This window comes from Natrix helvetica, assembly GCF_964273705.1.
Source record: "Natrix helvetica genome assembly, chromosome: 9".
In the NCBI taxonomy this organism is placed as follows: Eukaryota; Metazoa; Chordata; class Lepidosauria; order Squamata; family Natricidae; genus Natrix; species Natrix helvetica.
Window position 1 is genome coordinate 1,397,904 of NC_138560.1, and position 20,128 is coordinate 1,418,031.

The window sequence follows — 20,128 nt, forward strand, 5'->3', positions numbered from 1 at the left end:
GCACCAACTTTAACCATTAAAACGTGGCCTTCCTGCTTACCTGTTGCTTCAATGTATTCAATGCATCTCTCAATAAAAATGGGGATGGGCTTCTCTGGGGTCACTACAGAGGTCAAAGGCACCCCAAAATAGTTGCTCTCCCATGTAGTCTTTGTGATAGATGGTCGAGGCTTCGGCTTTGGTTTCTGTAGAAAACAATTAATCAAAGTTAGTATGGCCAGGAATGTACAGTCACGAAGGAAGGGAGGGAGGGAGTGAAGGAGGCTGTTTTATTGTCTAAAGATGATAGCCTGACATTTCACTTGAAAAACCTTATGTCTCATTAGACAAATGGGATCTATATATCTGAAAGCACAAATTGCTAGTAAATCATATTTGTTTAATTATGCCCGCAATATTCAGTTCTGTGTAATGGTTAAAGTGCTGGTCTAGAAATCAGGAGGTGGTGAGTTCTAGTCCCACTTTAGGCATGAATCTGACTGGATGTCTTTAGGTCAATGTCCAGGACACTCTGAGTTCTAATCACACCTTAGGTACGAGAGCAGCTAGGTGACTTTGGGCCAGTTACTGTCTCTCAGCCCAACCTACCTTACAAGATTGCTGTTATGGGGAAAACAGGAAGAGAAAGGAGTATTATGTACACTCGTCACCTTGAGTTACTTATAAAGTAGTAAAAGTGGCATAAAAATCTAATAAAGAAAGAAATAATAAATAAATGTGACATGAGAGCCACTGTATAGCAGATACCAGGCTCAGCACAGGGCCACCAAGATTCCAAGCCATCCTTAGCCACGGAGTCTCTCTGGTATCTTTGGGTCAGCCACTCTCTGCCCATCCACAAGCCCCAGCAGGCCTGTGATGGTGGGGAAATTGGGGGGGGGGGGGAGCTGTGACTATGCCACCATAAGCTTCTGCAGGCAGGAAGCTAACCAATAAATAATACCAGTTGGAAAACGTTATATAAAAAAGCAGAAAGCCATTCAAGGGATATGTCACAACACAAGCCACGAGAAAAATAGGCTCAGCGCAACCAAAATAAGGATGAGCATATTTATACACTGAGTGGCAGAGAATTCAAAATAGCAGCAGGCATCAAAGACGGCAAAAGGGGACGAGGAAAAATCTGTTCTGCTTCCCCCAGATTAAGGCACTACAATGCAGATCACACACCACTTTGTTTCGAAAACAATGCTGTGAAAGGTGTTTTGTGGCTTAAATGGGGTTGGCTGAGGCTGAAACAACATGCCAAGACTGGCTTAGAACAGCTACGAGAAGAGCCAGTAGATTCACACAGGATAAAGAAGAACAGCAGAGGATCATTAAACACTGAACCACAAACTACAATTGGTCCTCGACTTACGACCGTTCATGTAGTGACTGTCCGAAGTTACAATGGCACTGAAAAAAGTGACCTATGACCATTATTCACGATTGTTGCAGCAGCCTCATGGTCACGTGATCAAAATTTGGATGTTTAGCAACCTGGTTCATATTTATGGTGGTTGCAGTGTCCCGGGGTCACTGATCCCCTTTTGCGACCTTCTGATGAGTAAAGTCAAGGGGGAAGCCAGGTTCACTTAACAGCAGTCTTAGTTACTTAACAACTGCAGTGATTCCCTTAACAATTGTGGCAAGAAAGGTCACAAAATGGAGCAAAATTTAGTTAACAAACATCTCACTTAGTAAAGGAAACTGTTGGCTCGATTGTGGTCGTAAGTCGAGGACTGCCTGTATAGAAAAGAAGACAAATGAAAACAATCACCGATCAGGGATTGCGTAAGAGAAGGATTAAATCCCCAAATCAGAATCCTGAACCAAGCCTCTCTTTCAAATATACAAGAAAGAAGAGAGACAGAGAGACAGAGAGAGAGACATAGAGAGAGACAGAGAGCAAGGATGGATGGATGGATGGATGGATGGATGGATGGATGGATGGATGGATGGATGGATGGATGGATGACTGGCTGAGACAATCCTGGATCTTCCAAATCAAACACAGATTTGATCCACAATATTTGGATGTAAAAAGATGAGGAAGCAGAATTAACAGACATCATATATATACTATACTATTCTTTCATGTCTTTCATTTCAATAATTTTTCATGTCTGATAATTTGTAACCTTCAATTGGGCGAAACGATACATCATACAGGAAGAATTTTTTTTATCAATGTACCTCAAATGAGCTTACAGAATGCACCCCAAATTCAAGGCCCATGACTCCCATGGGATGCAAATTTTGCAAAGTTGATGTGCTTCAGTGCTCCCAAACTGTTACAGTCACTTTTTGACTTGGAAAGTTCCCAACTAGCTTTATGCAGGGAAAGTCAACGGGGAAGTCGGAAGTTGCTCCCACTGCTTTTTTGCCCACCTGTGGTCATTCTGCTTCTCTGTTTAGGTAAGGAAATATGGTTGAAACAATCAGCCACCAGTCACAAGGGAACCGGCTTCTCATAAATAGCTCTTCAATCCTAAAATTTGCCCTATATAACTACTTTTGCAAATCTCAAATCACTGAGCGACAAGAGCCAGTTGGCATCAGATGTAGTTTTGCAGCCCCCCCCCGTCTCCCCCATATACACACACACACAATCAACCAGCAAAAAAAGAAAGAAATGTACGATTACTTTTCATCATAAAAATAGTAATTTACTTTTTTTTTCCAAGATGAGGAAGTTGGCAGGAAACCTGAGAAGATGGACACACTGCAATAATTTTAAAAAAAACAATAAGTGGGGTGTGACTCAATTACAATGAGGGTCCCAGCATACAAGGACAGATGTTTTGTTATTTTGAGCTCAAAAAAGGAAAAGAAAGAAAGAAAGAAAGAAAATCGGTGGCCTGGATGAAATACCAATCCTTGAGGACATCTCCTGAACCATGTGGCCCCAGGAAACTTCTCACCCTCTCCATTGTCTATTTCCTGTTTAGTCTATTTCCATACAACTTCCTCTTCTAAGGTTCTGGTGACAGAAGGATATTTTGAACAATACTTGCTTGTAACAACAAGGTGTGTGTGTGTGTGTGTGAGAGAGAGAGAGAGAGAGAGAGAGAATTTATTTTCAGACCAAAGAGAAAGAACATTTCTGTACGTAGATAAGCAGATACTTTAACAAGAAATGAGAAATTCAAGGGATATTTACTATTGTGGCTGACGTCAGCGAACAAAATAATACGCCAAAGTCCTCTGATAAATGTATATGAGGGCTGAGTGTGTCTTTTTTCCTTGTCCACTCACCCTAGCAGATTATATTTCAAGATTACACAAGGTGCACCGATTCACCTCGGAGGAAGATGCTTGTAACTTCTGCTATCCTACACTGCTTACCAGACAGTGATTTATTGAGGAATAAATCCAAAAGGTAACAGAAGCAGCCATATATATATATATTGTTCCTGACCGTAAGCGAGAAAAGGAGCCAGCTTTTAAAAAGCGCAGGTGATTTACAACCAGCACTTCAGCTACACAAACTAAAAGAGCAAAGTATGATTAGGTCTCAATCAGTTGAAAAGCTTTCACAGGGAAAGGGATGCTAGATGTAAACCTTGATGCTCTCATTTTTATGCTATTTGTGGATATTATTTCAAGTATGGAAATAGGCGAAATGAGGATTTTGGAGATAACACTACTTTTCCTGATCAGAGAGCTCTGGGACAACCTAAAAGCTAGAACACCTGAGAGAGAGTCTAACGTGCTCCAGGGTGGTTTTCCCACTGTCTCATTCATAACCCTGAAGAACTGCACAAAAACAGACATTCTAGGCCTGCAAGAGAAGAATGGAAACACATTTAAAGGAACATATTCTGAAAAACTGCAAGATGCGTCCATTCCCACTGAGCGTCCTAATACCTTTCAGCCCGCAGATTTCTGCTTTGAGGCATAGTTAGTGAATGACAATTGAGAGAGGCACCTTGGTCCAGTGGTAAAGGCACCAGGCTAGAAACCAGGAGACGGTGAGTTCTAGCCCCAATAATACTTGGGGATGATGAACTGCATAAACTTTAATTCTTTTCTACAGATGGGATCGACCCGGTCTTCATTTTTTTGAGTCCAAAACGTGTTAGGATTCTCCTACTATATTTAAATGGGGAAAGTATTTAGCGGATTCAGTCATTGTTTTCATGTTTCAGAAGTGACTTCCAGCATATGCTGAGTCAGCTCTTGAACTAAAAAGCAAAGTTGATTTATCATGGAAAAAATCAATGTGACAGAAGCAGCTAGAAATCCACGATGACACACAGTCTGTGGAGAAGAGGCTAATGAAGCAGCAAAGGCAGTCCTGGTTTAAATGCCTGAGCCATATTAACTTTGCAATCTTGGCAAGCTGCCTGTATGCACATAGAAATAAAAAGATGGACACAAAGGCCTCTTTTACCTATTAATAAACTGTGAAGTCCCACCCCTTTTATAACACATTTCTATCTATCGGGGAAATAAGCCCAAAATTGAGCCGCAAAGAGGCTTCCCCATCCCTGGCTGAAAGATGTACAGTGGCTGAACAATAAATGAAGACTAGCCCTGCATTTTAGAGAAGGCACAACATGGCAATGAATACCCTCCACTCTGAAACCCACTTGCAATACAGTTGGTCCTCGACTTACGACCAGTTGCTTAGCAAGTGTCCAAATTTTTGATAGACCTACCTTGGGGCTACCTACCACCTGATTTAAAGTTCTGATGATCATGTCCCTCATGTGACTGCATTCACAGCCACCTACAGCATCCCGTAGACACACAATCGCATTTTACGACAGTTTTGCTGAAAACCAGCGATTTCTCCCAGTTTGGCCAAAGCGCACCCATAGGAATCATGGCATCTCTTGACAATCACAGTGGCTGCTTTACAACTGTGGAGACTGTTTAACAACCGACATGTTCATTAGGTAGTCCTTGACTTACAACCATTGGTTCAGTGACCGTTCAGAGTTACAACAGCACAGGAAAAAGTGACTCACGGCTGATTTTCATGCATATCATCCCCATGGCCACAGGATCAAAATTTGGGCAGCTGGCATCTGACAACTGGAAGCCAGATTCATTTAACGGCCTCATGATTCACTTAGCTGCAGTGGCTCACTTAACAACGGTGGCAAAAAAAGGTCACAAAATGGGGCAAAGCTCATTTAACAATCACCTCATTTAGCAACAGAAATGCTGGGCTCAATTGTGGTCATTAGTCAAGGACTGCCTATGCCTGAACTTCCAGAAGAGCAATACGTAGAAAAATCTTTCCGGTTATTTAAACTTTCCCTTGCGCCATCTTTGAAACTGAGCTTCGTGGCCTGTCTGAGCTCCCTCTACTGATTAAGAGGCAGCTCAGCAATAATTCCATCTCCCCACCCTGAATTTTCCAGGGAGCAGGTTTTGTTCATGTCTGGATGGCGAGTTTGAATTTCTGCAAATTGCTGGAAGGGATCTCTTGGCCATTGACTCTCTCTGTCGACGCCCAATGTTACTCTTTCCTTTACACTAACAGTTCTAACAGATGGCCTGGTACAAAAAGGAGCCTCGAGGGTTTTTTCCCCCCTGCCCCATAAAGGAATGGAAGAGTTAATAATATTCATACCCTTTCTAATCAAGGGTTGCTTTTCAATTAGGAGATGTAAGATGCCATTGTAGATCAGGAGGAAAAAGGGTTAGCTTTTATTCCTGCTTTCGGCTTGCAATGCATGCAGCCGTCATGTAATTTTAAAAATAAAATATAGTAGGGTTTTTTTTTTTGAAGTAGCAAGCTGTGAGTCATTATCGAAGCTTTTCCAAACAGAGGGCATTAAAAAAAAAACTGATCTGGCTTGCGTTTGTATCCCCACCCCCCCACCCCCTTCCAGTAACAGAGCTCTCCTGCCAATGCGGAGAAGTCCATCCTGCTGGCAGAGGGACAACTGCAGCAAGAATGAAATCACCACCGTTTTGTAAAGCAGCCACACAGCCTTGTTTAAAGAGACCAGGTCCTTCCGTGAAAGAAAAGGAGTCCTTTCAGATGTCAAAACTGTAGATTAAGGAGGGGGGGGGGTGGAATCACACGAGAAATGAAAACGTATTATCCGCCACTTCCTACTGACGTTGCAATCTGTCCTTTGAGGCGTAATTTTGATGTCTTACTACAAACCAGAAACAGTAATGATGTTCCCAGAAAATAAGTGGAAACACAAAGTCCATATTGTACACTTGACAACCAGGCTCTTCAAAATTCATTCTTTTCAAAAGGGCCAGCTGCTTATTTGAAAATTGCTTTCTGAAGCTGGATTTAAAAGGCAGATATGAAATCTTACATGGGGGGGGGGGGGGAATATTGTACTAATATCTGATTAAAATGCTTTTCTTACAATTATTGAACAGACCCTCTAAACCTCTGATCAGACATTATTGCAGCATTACTGCTGGCTACCTTCTCGCAATGCAAAGGGACAGGGTCTCTTGAGAATTTGCCTATCAGATTAGCCTCCCTTATTTCTGTGCAACTCAAGGCCGTGTAAATAGAACTCCTTCCTTATGGGTTCCCACACAACCACCACGAGTTGGGCTGAGAAAAAGAGTGACCGATCCAAGGTCACCCGGTGTCTTCTGAGTTCTAATCCAGCACCTGAATTTCTGAAACCAAAATGTTATCTTTAAATCAATGCGGGAAGTGTTTGTTGCGTCCTTTTTATCTGTCCCCAATGCTTCTCAAATATAGATAGATGCTTCCGAATAGCAAATAAATTGTCCAAGTCTTACACAGACATGCAGCCCTCTATTCCATAAATACAGGTACCCCTCTGTTTAAACATGGCAAACCACTCCTAATTATGGTTCAGTGGGATTAATGCAGGGGTGGGAAACCATGGCCCTTTTAGGACTTGTGGACTTCGACTCCCAGAATTCCAGAGCCAGCATAGCTGGCTCAGGAATTCTGGGAGTTGAAGTCCACAAGTCATAAAAGGAATATGGTTCTCCCACCTCTGCTCTAATGGCTGCCACACCCCACGATTTGGAGTTAAAGACACTCCCAGACGTACACACACACACATTACCTTGGTGGTCCTCCTCAAGCTACGTAAGATATTTCTTTTCCTGGGGTCTTCGTCGGTTGTCTCGTAGGGAATGACAGCATTATCTCCTTTGTAGCCTTGGGACGTCTGGTCTTCCTCTTTCTTCCTGATGGGCCCCAGCTCATCATCGCTCCCTATGCTGAAACTGGTCCTGAAACTGGCAAAGCGCCCAAGTCTCGTGCATCGGGTCCGATACAGCACCGGCTTGCTGGTCAGCGACACCTTGCGCCCCCGCTCCAACGACCCCGTGTCCATCTCGCTGTCTGACCCGTTGCCACTCCCGTTGGACTGGGTTTTGTTGATGTTCCGAATGGTGATGATTTTGCCCTGGGTGCTGTCGTGAGGCACAGAGTAGATGTTCTCCTCCTCGTTCCTGGGTTTGACCACGGCATCCATCGGCTCGGCGTAATCCGAAGGGTCGAAGCCATCGGTAGGTGGCCAGCTGCTGGAGGAGATGGGTTTCCGTTGCCCCTCTCGGTGTCCTTGCTCCAAGTAAGAGAGATCCCCCTTGGTAATATCAAAGTGGACAGCAGGCTTTGGTTTCACCGGCGGAGGTACTTTGTTGTTCAGCTTGCTTTCGAAAGTGCTCATCACAGAGAAGACCGAAATTCCATCGTTGCTCTCCAGCTCCATGGAGAGCTTGGACAGGTCCTTGGACAAGGCGGGCATGGAGCTGTCATCACGGAAAGGGCTGTAGCTGGGGGGCTCGATGTCCTCTTCGGAATCCTGCAGGTTGGAATTGCAGAGAGGGGAGCCCGCCCGGGGAGAGTTGAAGACTTCCTCCGTGGTGCTGCAGGCTTCCGCCGCATTGTCGTACATGTGGGTCGCCTCGATGATGTTCTTCCTCTCCACCACATCCTTGAAGAACAGGTGGAAGACTTCCAGCTTGTGCTGAGGCTGGCTGCAGGGGATGCTCGTGAATTTCCCTTCGATGTCCTGGGCGATCTCCTCCCCCTCCGTCAGCTGCTCCCGGCTCAGGTCGTTGTCCAGGACGTCAAGGGAGCCCTCCGTGAGCGCCACAATCTGAACGGGGATGATGTCCTGCACTTCGCAAAGAAAGGCACGCAACATAGCCAAAGATGCCTTGCGCCTGGCAGAGTAAAACAAAATGTAGCCGTGGACCAGCCAGCTTTTGCGGATGCTGAAGGCGGAGTGGAAAGAGAGCAAGGAGAGCTCGATGCGTCTCTTGTGGGGTCCGATGGGGTACTCAAGTAACACTGAATTGCTACTTCCAGAAGGGGAAGGCCGGCAGGTTTGGGACTGAAGAACAGGGAGAAGGATATCATCAGCGTTGAAAGGGTCTCCGCACAACAAGCACATGACGATCCGAAGGTCGATGTCGGCCAGATCTTTAAGGCTTGCGGTTGAGCTCATCAGGTTTAAGTTGCGCTTCGAATCCAGTAAGCCTTTCAGGACTTGGCTGATTTGCTTTTCGTTAATGTTGCGTCCGTATCCTATGCCGGTGGAAGCCGGGTCGAGGAACACGCACTGCAATTTACTCGCAATCTGCTGGCCTTGCTGTATTAAGCTGTGCAAGGTTTCTCCACTGGTGTCCCCTCTCTTGTTCACCAGAATCAGAGTGAGAGGAAGGTGAGCGAGGTGGTTGTCCCTTCGGCTGAGGGTGGACTCTCGACTCTTCTCGATGCTCTCCACTACGTAAGACAGGGACTCCTTAGAGTTATAAAGGCAGAGGCAGCCATGGGGCTGAAAGGTGGGCGTCTGGAAAGAGTTAACCGGGAGCCGGACGTTCCCTTCAATGGGTCTCAAGGAGAGCTCATACATTTTCCCGTCTATCACGTACTTGTCGTCGTTCGTGCAAAGAGCTCGGATCTCGTTGGCTAGCTCACGGGCGAGTCCATCTTTCCCGAGGATGACTAAGTTGATGCGGTCAATGTTGGAATCGGAAAGCAGGTTTTTCTGATTGCGATCCGAGGGCCTGATAAACCTGGAACTTATTAAGTGCTCTATCTTAGCATCTACGCAAGCCGGGCAGCTTGGACAGGTGTCCTTGGTGGGATGGTAGACAAAATGGATGTGTTTCAAGATCAGGGCGTCTCGTTCGGCCTGCAGCTTTTGCAACGCTTTAAATCTCTGCTCTTCCCCCAAGACGTCCTGGATGACCCCCATTTTTTCTTTGCTGGGTTTGGCATCAAGCTCCAACTCGTAAAAGAGTTCCGAATACTCCAGGAGCAGCTCCTGGAAGTCCTCCTTGGCCTTCTCGATGATCTGCTTCTGATGCCGACCATAAATGTCCATGTACACCGATTCTTCTAGCCACATGTAAAAATCCTCGTTCATGATGAAACTGCGAGCTTCCTCCCAAGGCTTTCCCGGGGTGATGAAAGGAGACGTCTCCAGATTCTCCTTGAAAGCCCTCCTCATTTCTGCCCTCTTCCTCTCGTTCCTCAGCTTCTCCAGGTGGGTCTCGTAGAGCTGCTGGGCAGGCAAGGTGTCCATCACATCGAAGGGGATGCGGTCGTTCTCCATGTTGTCGATGTGGTTGGTGGCGTCCCAGGGCGTCTCCTCAAGCACGACGAACCACTTTAAGAAGTCCGGCTTGGTCTCCAGCAGCTTCTCCACTTTGATGCAACTCAGATGGTTGATTTCATCCAGGTTTGGGATCAGGGCGTCGAAGGCAAGAGGCAACATGGCCAGGTACATCTTTTTCCTGCGCTCTATATGCTCTTGCTTCAGGCGAAAGATGTGCTGTAAGAAAAGCTTCTTTGCTTTCTGAGTCCCTTCCAGGTAGACATAATCCTGATATTCCGGAGAGGATTGCATCTTTCGCGAGACGTTGGACCAGGTTTCGTTGTGGTTTTTAACAATTCGGCTCACCAGCCACTCGTATTTGTCCTTGGCGGCAGCTATCTGCTGGCTCTGCTGTTTCAAAGCCTCGAAGTAGGGGATGATTTTAGTCTTCCCCCGGCTTTTGTCGATCAGCTGCACCAAAGTGCTGAAGGCCAAGTCGACGTTCACGTTAGACCTGGCTGAGGTCTCCACCACCTGAAGGTTCTTTTTGCTGAAGACGAACGTGTGGGCGTCCCGAATGTAGCGCTCCACGCCTTCGTCGCACTTGGTCAGGACCACCACGGTGGGCTTCTTCGTCTTGGCGAGCTGGTTGTAGAGGTTGGAGACAAACTTGAGCTGCTCGTCAAAGTTCCTGTTCATGCCACGGCTGACGTCGATGCAGAGGAGGAAGCCATCCACCAGCAGCTTCCCATCGGGCATCTGCTTCTGCTCGAAGTCTTGCTCCAGGCCGAGCTGGTCGGTGCAAAAGTACATGAGCTTTTCGGCGGAGGCCAGCTTGGTGGCCGCGGCCCTCTTGATATAGGGCTGCAGGGCAGTGCTGCGGTGCGGCTGGAAAGTCTGGTCGTCGATGAACTCGGTCTGCTCCACAATGTGCATTTTACATTCCACACAATCCTCCAGGGAGCGCACCACTTCTCCCCAGTACAGGAAGTGGTCATTGTTAACCACCCGTCCCCCAAAGTCGCTGGTGCTGAGAACGGAGGTGTGGTCCAAGTGGAAGTCATCTGCCCTCGGCCGCACAAACCGATTGCAGAGGCAGGACTTCCCGATGCCGCACTGGCCTTTCTCCTTCTCGGTCCCGGACAAGCCCACCACACTGATGTTGTAGGTGGGAATGCGGACATCTTGCTTCCTTGCCATCATCATCGTCCAAACATCCTGTTTTGCGCAGGGCTGCTTCCTAGGCTATCGGGGTTCTCCTGTGCAACCCCAAAACGGCAAGGGGCACTACCGGCAGTTCAGATTAAGGACGGTTAGCCCGGCAAAGACAACTGTCCCCACTCTTGGCACACCACCAGCGGCTCAGTTGTCACCGGTCCTCACAACTGGATGATCAGCATTTTTCCCTGAAAGAAAAGAAAAACAAAAAATGATTCAGGATGGTTGAAATTTAATTTAATATGCAGCAGACGTAAGTGCGAGGATAGGTTATATATTTTTTCAGTGCTATTTTAACTTTGAAAGGTCACTAAGCCAATGATTGTAAGTCAACCTGTATCTGAAGAATCCCCCAACTCAGCCCCTTCCATGAGGACCGGCTCATTATAAGTGCCCTTATCTTCTGAGTGAGCACCACATCGGGGAACATGGATATCATGCTTCTTCCTCCCTTATTTACTGAATGGTTTTTGTTTTTAAGGTTCAGGAATGGCACTTTGTGCTCCTTGTGTAAAGGGAACCAAGTGGATTATTCTATTGTGCTATGTTAACCAGAGTGTAGGTAGTAATGCATAGGTTAATTAAAAAGCAGTAAGCAATTTGTCTCAGCTCAAACCATTCTGAAACATATTTAGGCATGTTAATCTGCGGGGGTGTATTCTAAAATAGATTTAATCTGTTACTTATGTATTGGCTCCAAGATAACAAGGGTGGCCTCTGGTCTAGAGTTATAACCGATGGGTGGTAGATCTTGAATCCGCCGTCAGTATATAATACCTTTTGCTCTGACTGTTAAATAATGCTGCTTAACTAGTTCTTCATACAGAATGGATTACGAAAGACAAAGGGTGGCTGTAAGTTTTTAATTCTATTGTATGTTTGAGTTAGAAAAAGAAACCTGGAACATTTGATCCCAAGTACATTCAATTTTTCTAAGTGGCAGTTTAAAAATCAGCTGAGTCACCAGATAAAACATTCCGAACTCTTTAAAAAACTGGGAAGGAGGAATCAGCGCAGAGTAGAAATTCAACCCTGCTCTGAATTTGACCAAGGATTTATCCCAAGTACAATTACACCTTAAAGGTATAGCTGATTTAGACCAGCTCCATTCCCCACTGAGGAGTCTAGAAGTCTGGTTTTCTTCACATATCCACACACACGATTTTCAAATTTTAAAAAGGTATCATCATGTTATGATTTTGCTATCTCTGTGCAACCAGCTTCCCATTTACAGAATTTTTAAAAGCTATAAAGCTGTTGTAATTAGAAAGTTCTAGACATTTCCCCCTCTCCTTAAGAAAAAAGGCAGAATGGGGTTAGAAAAGATTTGGAGGGGCATTCTATTAAATGAAATTAGCATGTTCATAGTATGTCAGTTAGTTTCCTACCAAGAAAAGTTTTTAAATGGAGGAAAAATTGTAATACAAGTGTTCCAGCATCTAATACCCATGAAACCAGCTAAAATCTGCTTTATCCCATCCTCATTCCTTTGACTCTGCAATCAGGGAATTTCCCTGACTGCTGTCTGCAATCTGCCATCCTTGCTGCTCTCCTCAACCTTGCAGGGGTTTGCATAATGCCAAGTTTCTATTACTATTCAGCAAATACAGAGAGCCTCTCCGTAAAACACATTGTTTTACATTCAAATTGCTTATTGTGGATCCAGGCATGAAAAGCAGGATTCAAATGTACAAAATATATTAAACAGGTAATATCTTAAGCCATTCATGGGGATGATAGTACATTGAGGATTTCTGTCTATCTCCATTGGTATTTTTTGTCCCTCTCTTCTTCTCCCCCACCCCCGAAGTATGGAATGGCCCCCACCAACATCAAGAGCTTCATCCGTATAACCAGTACTTTTAAGTTCTCAAAATAGCAAATAAGCAACCTGAAGAATCTGATGAGTAAAATACATCTATCTACCTACCTACCTACCGGTACACACACACACACACACACACACACACACACACACACACACACCGCCTCTCTCAGAGCAGTGTTTTTCAAACCTGGTCAGATGTGTGCTTCAACTCCCAACATTCCTCCATCTGCAAGCACGGACTTCAATTCCCAGAATTCCCTAGCCAGCATATTCTTTACAAATCATAATGGATCAGGCTAAGCCAGGAACGGGCAAGCTTTTGATGCAAATGCATCATCAGGTGTGATGGACAAGTTGAGGGCCCAATGGGTGACACTGCATTATGAACGTCAGCAGGGCAGGGTACTTCCACTGGGAGGAAATTTGGGGGATTTTGTTTTGTTAATTGTGCTATGCCTAATTTATGGTTCAGATCAGGGGTCTCCAAACTTGGCAACTTTAAGATTTGCGGGCTGAGGAATTCTGGGAGTTGAAGTCCACAAGTCTTAAAGTTGCCAAGTTTGGAGAACCCCTGGCTTATATAAAAGTTTCATATGCCTTCTGCCTCAAAGTAGGGATATGTGTCATTAGTTTGGGATGGTGGGAGGACTCCAAGGGCTACTGGCTGCCTACCCTTAGGTTAAATCCAAAGCTGATCATGGTCTTAGCATCATGTGCACATCCAGCCAATCACAAATGCATGCATTTTATTATATCCGTGAAAGTTATTCATTTGCAGGAAAGAAGAGAAAATTCCTCAGCCCAGAAGATTACAGTAGTTGGCTAGCTGAACAGGACCACAGAACGGCTGCCAATCTTAGTTAATCCCACCCTGATTTAGAGAAGTAGGACTCTGTTTTATTTTATCATGTTTTATGGTTAAGGGACAAGTAACGCTTCCCTACCACATGCAGCTCACAACTAAATTAGCTTTCTTGTCTCCTGGATGCTCTTCTTAACCAAAAGGAAACAAGTCCCAACTTAGCCCGTTTCGAAACTCACCACAAATTAACTTAATTTAAAGGCGCTTGTTGGCAAACAATATCTGTGATATTTGTACTTAATGCTCGCTTTTGGCCTGGCGTGGTTCGAGTGTTTGAAATGACATGCTGTTAAAAATCACTTTTAATAAAGCCAATGGCAAATGAGCCCGAAAGCACCCCAAGCGCCAGAGGAGGAAGACGCTGCCTGACAATGGGCAAAGGAGCTCCACGCAGAGCCATAAATTTTCTCACTGCACTGTGGCGGCTGAAGTGTAGAGAAATGGGTCATTTGTATCTTTGGAAAGCCCGATTTAAGCTTTTAACCATCTGGATCCGAAATGTTTAATCTCAGGCAACAGATGGGCTATTCTTAGAGGCAGGGCACATAGGAGCTTTCAAACCAGGCCCCCTACCAAGGCCAAAGTCAGCCCATCTCTGAAAATTCACTATCACACGGGTGGGGAGGAAACACCAAGTGGAGGAACTGGGCTCCCTGGTTTTGCTGCTCCTCTATCTGATCTTCAATTGGGGATTAAGGAAAAGTACACCGAGTAGGAAGAGAGATCATTATTAAGGCTTTTGAAGTATTTTGAGTTCCAAACAGGGGTTCTTATTGAATATATAACTACAGCTAAATCCTTAATTTACAACCACTCACTTAATGACCATTCAAAGTTACAACAGCATTGTAAAAAGTATCTTATGACCGTTTCCCACACTTACAACCATAGCAGCATCCCCATGGTCACACGATCAAAATTCAGACTCTTGGCAACCGACTCATATTTATGACGGTTGCAGTGTCCCGGGGGTGGGGATGGGGTGTTATATGATCCCCTTTTGGGACCACCTGGTGAGCAAAGTCAATGGGGAAACCAGATTCACTTAACAACCATGTAATTAATTGCAGCAATTCACTTAACAACCCTGGCAAGAAAGGTCATAAAATGGTGCAAAATTCCCTTAACTGTCTCGCTTAGCCACGGAAATGTGGGGCTTTGATGTGGTTAATAAACAAAACATTTATACATATAAATCTTCTATGGCACATAATCTGAAGGATGCAGAATGTGGCAGGTTACAACGCAAACAGCTACACAATTAACGCTGTCCAGCAAAGCATAGCATAAAGCAACAGAGAAACGGCCTGTCGGCTCCAATCGACATAGCAAACAAGTCAATCCTTATCAATTCCACAAGTCTTTTACTCCCGATGAGAGAATGAGTAATCTTTGTCGTCTCCTTCTCTTTTGGTGTGACCATCCAATGAATTAAAATAATAATAATAATAATAACCCAAGAACCTGCTCCGTTTTCTGCTAATGGACACACTAAAGAAGTGGCGGTTATAAATCAAACTTAGCCCTAATTTTTTTAAAAACCAATAGTCCTCAATAGTCAAAAAGAGAAAGTGACTTTTCAAAGACACCGTTCAGACACCGGTTTTTCACCTGCCTCATAATTTGGAAGTTCTTAGAGAAGGCAAAAGTGCCCAAGAATCCCTGCAAAAGGATGGGCTATTAGCTTACGGTAGTAGTAAAGCCCCCCTTATCCCTGTGGTATCACAACACTTTGAAGCATGGAGCCACCCGGATGGTGAAGGAACTGGAGACTCGCCAAGCAGGCTGGACGCCTTCCCAGCTGGGTCATTAAAGCTAACTAAGTGGAGATGGGAGTGGAGGAGGAATTCGAGCTCCCGAGATAAAGGGAGCCTCCCTGGTGGGGAGCCTGGGTACCTCCAAGAGCCAAGGGTGCCAGGAGGCGTGGGCTCCTTCTGCCTTTCATCCTTGGAGGTGGGTCTTCTCAACTGACGGCCCTCTTCCCTGGAATAGGGATGGTCCCACATACAGGGAGTCCTTGCCTTACGACCCAACTGAGACCAAAACGTGTCGTTAAGCGAGATATTTGTTAAGCGAGTTTTGCCACATTTTACGACCTTTCTTGCCATTGTTGTTAAGTGAATCACTGCAGAGATTAAATTAGTAATGTTGTTAAGTGAATCTGGCTTCCCCGACTTTGCTTGTCAGATGGTCGCAAAAGGGGATCCCATGACCACGGGGATATCGCAACCGTCATAAACGTGAACCAGTTGCAGAGTGTCATTTTGCATTTTGATCACATGACCACGGGGAGACTGCAACGGTCGTAAGTCATAGAAGAGTCACGTCTCTTTTGATGAACAGTCTCATAAGTCACTTTTTTCAGTGCTGTTGGAACTTTGGTCACTAAATGAAGCGTTGTAAGCTGAGGACTACCAGTACTGGTTATTTCAACAGGTTTTTGAGATGGAAATAAATTTATTTGCATCTTTTCTTTGATGCAAGTTACAACTATTGGTTTAGTGACTGCTGAAACGTACGATGGCGCTGAAAAAGGTGACTTGCAGCCAGTCCTCATACTACAACCGTTGCAGAACCGTACAGTGGTACGGTCACAATCTGGGCACAAGGCGAGGGGCTGGCATTTGCAATGGTTCCAGGGCAACCTGATTGCAATTTGTGAGCTTTCCCAGCCGGCCTTCCCACAAGCAAAATGGGGGAGACACCAGCGAAGGTCGCGAATCATAATCCCATGGTATCTCACTTAACGACCATAGCAAAAAGGGTCATAAAATCAGGTGCAGTCACACGATGCCTCGCTTAATGACCACACTACTCAATGACAATTTTTCTGATTCCGATTATAAATCAAGGATTACCCGTAGAAGGGAATGCATCATTGTTGCACTGTTCGTTGGCTTTGTACACACGTTCATAATTTTATTATTGGGTTCTTGTCCCATTGTTTTACCCAGTTTATCCACAGGAGGATTGTAAACCGTTCAAAACTGGTATAAGATGGAATGGTATATATATGACAGACTAAGTACAGCTCTGTCTTCTGCACGTCTAGTAGGGGCATTTTTAGTGGAAAAAGATGTTTTCAAAAGAGATCGAAGCTGTTGAAAATATAATTTAAGACATCTGTAATTATAACCAAGAAGTAACAAGGAGAGCTGAATTTAGCAACAGCTGAATTGAGAGAGAGAGAGAGAGAGAGAGAGAGAGAGAGAGAGAGAGAGAGAGAGAGAGAGAGAGAGAGAGATAGATAGATAGATAGATCCACTGGGGAATATTACCTGCAGAAATCCCACTGAAATTAATAAATGCTGACTAAGGACCCCCGTTCTTGATTCCCTCACATGTCAAATCAAGACATTCCCAGGAGATGCAGGAGTCAGACCCAATCTGCTAACAGGCTGTCTTGCAGACAAAAATTCTTCTGTAATTCTTCTCTCTCAGCAAAATCATTACAGAGCTTAGGACAAAGGAACCCATCAAAATAAAACTATTTGGAAAAAAAACCTCTGAAGATAGCAGCCACAATTGTTTAATGCACTGGCATTATTTCTACTTCCACATTCTCCGAAAGAGATGCTATAGGCAGTCCTTGACTTATATCCATTCGTTGAGTGACCATTCAAAGTTATAATGGCACTGAAAAACTTATGACTGTTTTTCACACTTAGGATCATTGCATCCCCATGGTCATATGATCCAAATTCAGCTGCTGAATTGGCAACTGACTCAACCTATGACCATAATGACTTACAAGGTCTATGGCTGACCACCTGGTCCATTACCACATGGAACTATTCCAAAGTGCCTGTTACCTGCAAAACTCAGTTAAGATCAGACTGTCAGTTTCTCGGGGCATAAGATGAACAATGCCTGTAATAACCCAACAATCTTTTAATCCAACTACACTGAGTTTTCTTTCCAGAACACCCCGAATTACAGCTCTTACAATTTTAAGAGAAGCAGCAGACACAAAAGAGATCTGAATCTACTTCTGCTAACAATGATACTTAAAAGAAATCTTAACGGACAAAGAACGCATTGAATTGCAAGTGCCGAGTCCTGCCATAACATACCTTCAGGCCCTACTTGAGAGCTATTCACAGGCAACCAGCTGTTCATTCTTGAAAAAAAAAGGAAGATATACCGAATATGCAGACGAGCAGACGGATTGCTAAATTGCCACACTCTGCAACATACATGTCAGGTGAACAATTGGCCCTCTTCTTTCTCCTAATGTGCTTGCCCAGTGATGTGGTGAGTGCTCTCTTTTATGAAATATGACCAACTCTCTGTATATTCTTTTGCTAACATGGCTTTTATCAGTCCACCGGCATCTTCAATTTTATTTTAAAAGATAATCAATACATTTTCAGCCACTAAGTAACTGTAATAATGACACCCAGAAGTAATCTTTGACGAGAAGCCTCTGATTGCATCAGTCTTATCTCATCAGTTTAGAAAGACAATTAACACCAATGCATTTTCAGTGCTCCGAGCGGGTGTAAAAAAAAAAACCATTGTCGAGAAATAAAAGCATCAGCGTCTGGACAGCCTATTCAGCACCTACAACCCAATTCATTTAGCAAGGGTGTCCAACCTTGGCAACTTTTAAGACCTGTGGACTTCAACTCCCAGAATTCCCTAGCCAACCATGCTGGCTGGGAATTCTGGGAATTGAAGTGCACAAGCAATAGTTTCTTTTCCTGTGCCTGGATTCTCAACCTTCATCACCAAACTGCCAAAATTCCTTTTATACTCTTAAGAGAAAGCAAGAGAGATAAAAATTGATGCATTTATATATATATATATATAATCAGGTCTAATTTTTTAAAAAAGTTGATTATTTCAAAGTTCCCCTTAAAATAATTTGGATATATTTTTGTAGAGAAACATATTAAAACGTATTAAAATTTAAAGCTACAGTACTGAAACACTATGCAACCCTTCAAATTTAATTGCAAAAAATGTGGATTGGAATATATGGTGAACCAAATGTTAACATTTTTGGCAACCCTTTAAAGCAGCTGCGTCTTTTCCCAGGGTCGCAAGGCAGCTGCAGATAGAAGCTTTTGAACTGAATTCTAACATTACATTCTGTATTCTAGGCAGAGTGGAAATCCATTGTTAATAATTAAGGAACCAGCAGTTGAGCAATATGCCACAGACTTAGCATTTGGTAGAAAAACACCGAAAAGCCTTGGGAAAGATATTGAGACGCTGTGATGTGCCTATACTTACAAAGATCAGCATCATTTCAGACAATGTTTTCCCCTGCGACATGCAATGGAAATTAAAGTTCAATTCGGAAGAACCAGGATTGAAAGAGTACTGAGGCTTTTGAACTTTGGTGTTGGAAGTCTCTGGAGAATATACAAGAACAGCCAAGAAAACAAATGAATCAATCAATCCAAACTTCTCACTTGAGGCACAAATGACCAGGTTCAGGTTATATTTTGGACATCTAACGCAGAAGACCTAGCTCCCTTGAACATTTATAATGCTGGCAAAGATGTCAGAAAAAGACGAAAAAAGAAGACGAAAAGAAATGGATGACTAGCAGCAGGCTGGATGGACTCAATTACAGTGATGAATGATACACGATGAAAGATCTAAAGCAGTGTTTTTCAACCGTGGCAACTGGAAAATGTTTGGACTTCAATTCCCAGGAGAATTCTGGGAGTTGAAGTCCACACCTCAAGTTGCCAACGTTGAGAAATACTGACCTGAAGGATTCGGTTAAAGATAGTTCCTTATGGAAAAATATCTGGTCATTGAGAGTTAAGGCCAACTTGATGGCACACAATCGGTTGATCAATGTACACCTTACTGAAGCCAAAATGCTCGCATTCAACAAAGCTGAAGAAGCTTTTTGGATGGTAAGCAAAACATCTTCAAAGAAAACCAGAAAGCCCAGTTGCCTCTTGAAAAAGCACCTTTGGGACAACCTTGACCTGGTTGATTCGAGAATCTCTGTAGACATCTAACTAAATCTTAGGCAAATCCACTAACTTACTCACTTTTGTTAGTTTTAACAAGAATTAACTGAGACAAAAATGTGGATTTTCCTATCAGATGTAAATTAATTTTTTAAAAATTGCCATGAAATTGCTATCAAAAAAATTTAGTCTGTTGAAAAAATTAAGATTCTTCCAATTATGATTAGTGGTAAAATGCAGGCTGAACAGGAGAAATAGCTATATTAAGAAATAACTGCTCCTTGCTTCTGGGAACCATATACATTTATGTTGTTCAGAAGGCATGTGGGATAGATGGTGAGATCTCCTGCATTATGCCTGGAAAATGTATAGGCTCCAATTATCAGCAATAGAAATGGTTTCACTAATATAGCAACTAATTGGCAAGTGTACAGCATTTGTTCAGAAAATAATTGACTTGGAAAGTGAACACTTGATTTAAATCATTTTGTCTTGAAAAAAAAATCTCAGCATGGCAGAAACATATTTTGAAAATAGAAAAATTGGATTCTTAGAAGTCTGCAATTTTCTCAAGCATTTGTCTTATAAATTACTATTCTCGTCCAGAACAAAAAAAAAATCAGCCCAGTGTGGCTATTATTGGATCTTTAAGGGATTTTATTGCATTTTAAGGCACGAACTGGCCAGAAATTCCAGAGAACTACTATATAAACTTGATAAGTTTTACAGCAAAATAGAGTATACCTCTCTGAAAGGCGCAGCACATTAGATTTCTCACTAA

The 20,128-nt window shown here is 43.7% G+C and overlaps 1 protein-coding gene across 1 annotated transcript in view; it reads right to left on the bottom strand.

Annotated features, from left to right (window-relative positions):
- Positions 1–20,128, bottom strand: part of ARHGAP35 (Rho GTPase activating protein 35) — a 46,481-nt gene that overhangs the window by 20,842 nt on the left and 5,511 nt on the right. Inside the window, exons 2-3 of the mRNA XM_081962231.1 lie at positions 7,017–10,909; positions 41–185 (exon numbers count right to left, since the gene is read on the bottom strand). Coding sequence (XP_081818357.1) covers positions 41–185; positions 7,017–10,709 — 3,838 coding nt within the window. The 5' untranslated portion in view covers positions 10,710–10,909. The remainder of the gene's footprint in view (positions 1–40; positions 186–7,016; positions 10,910–20,128) is intronic.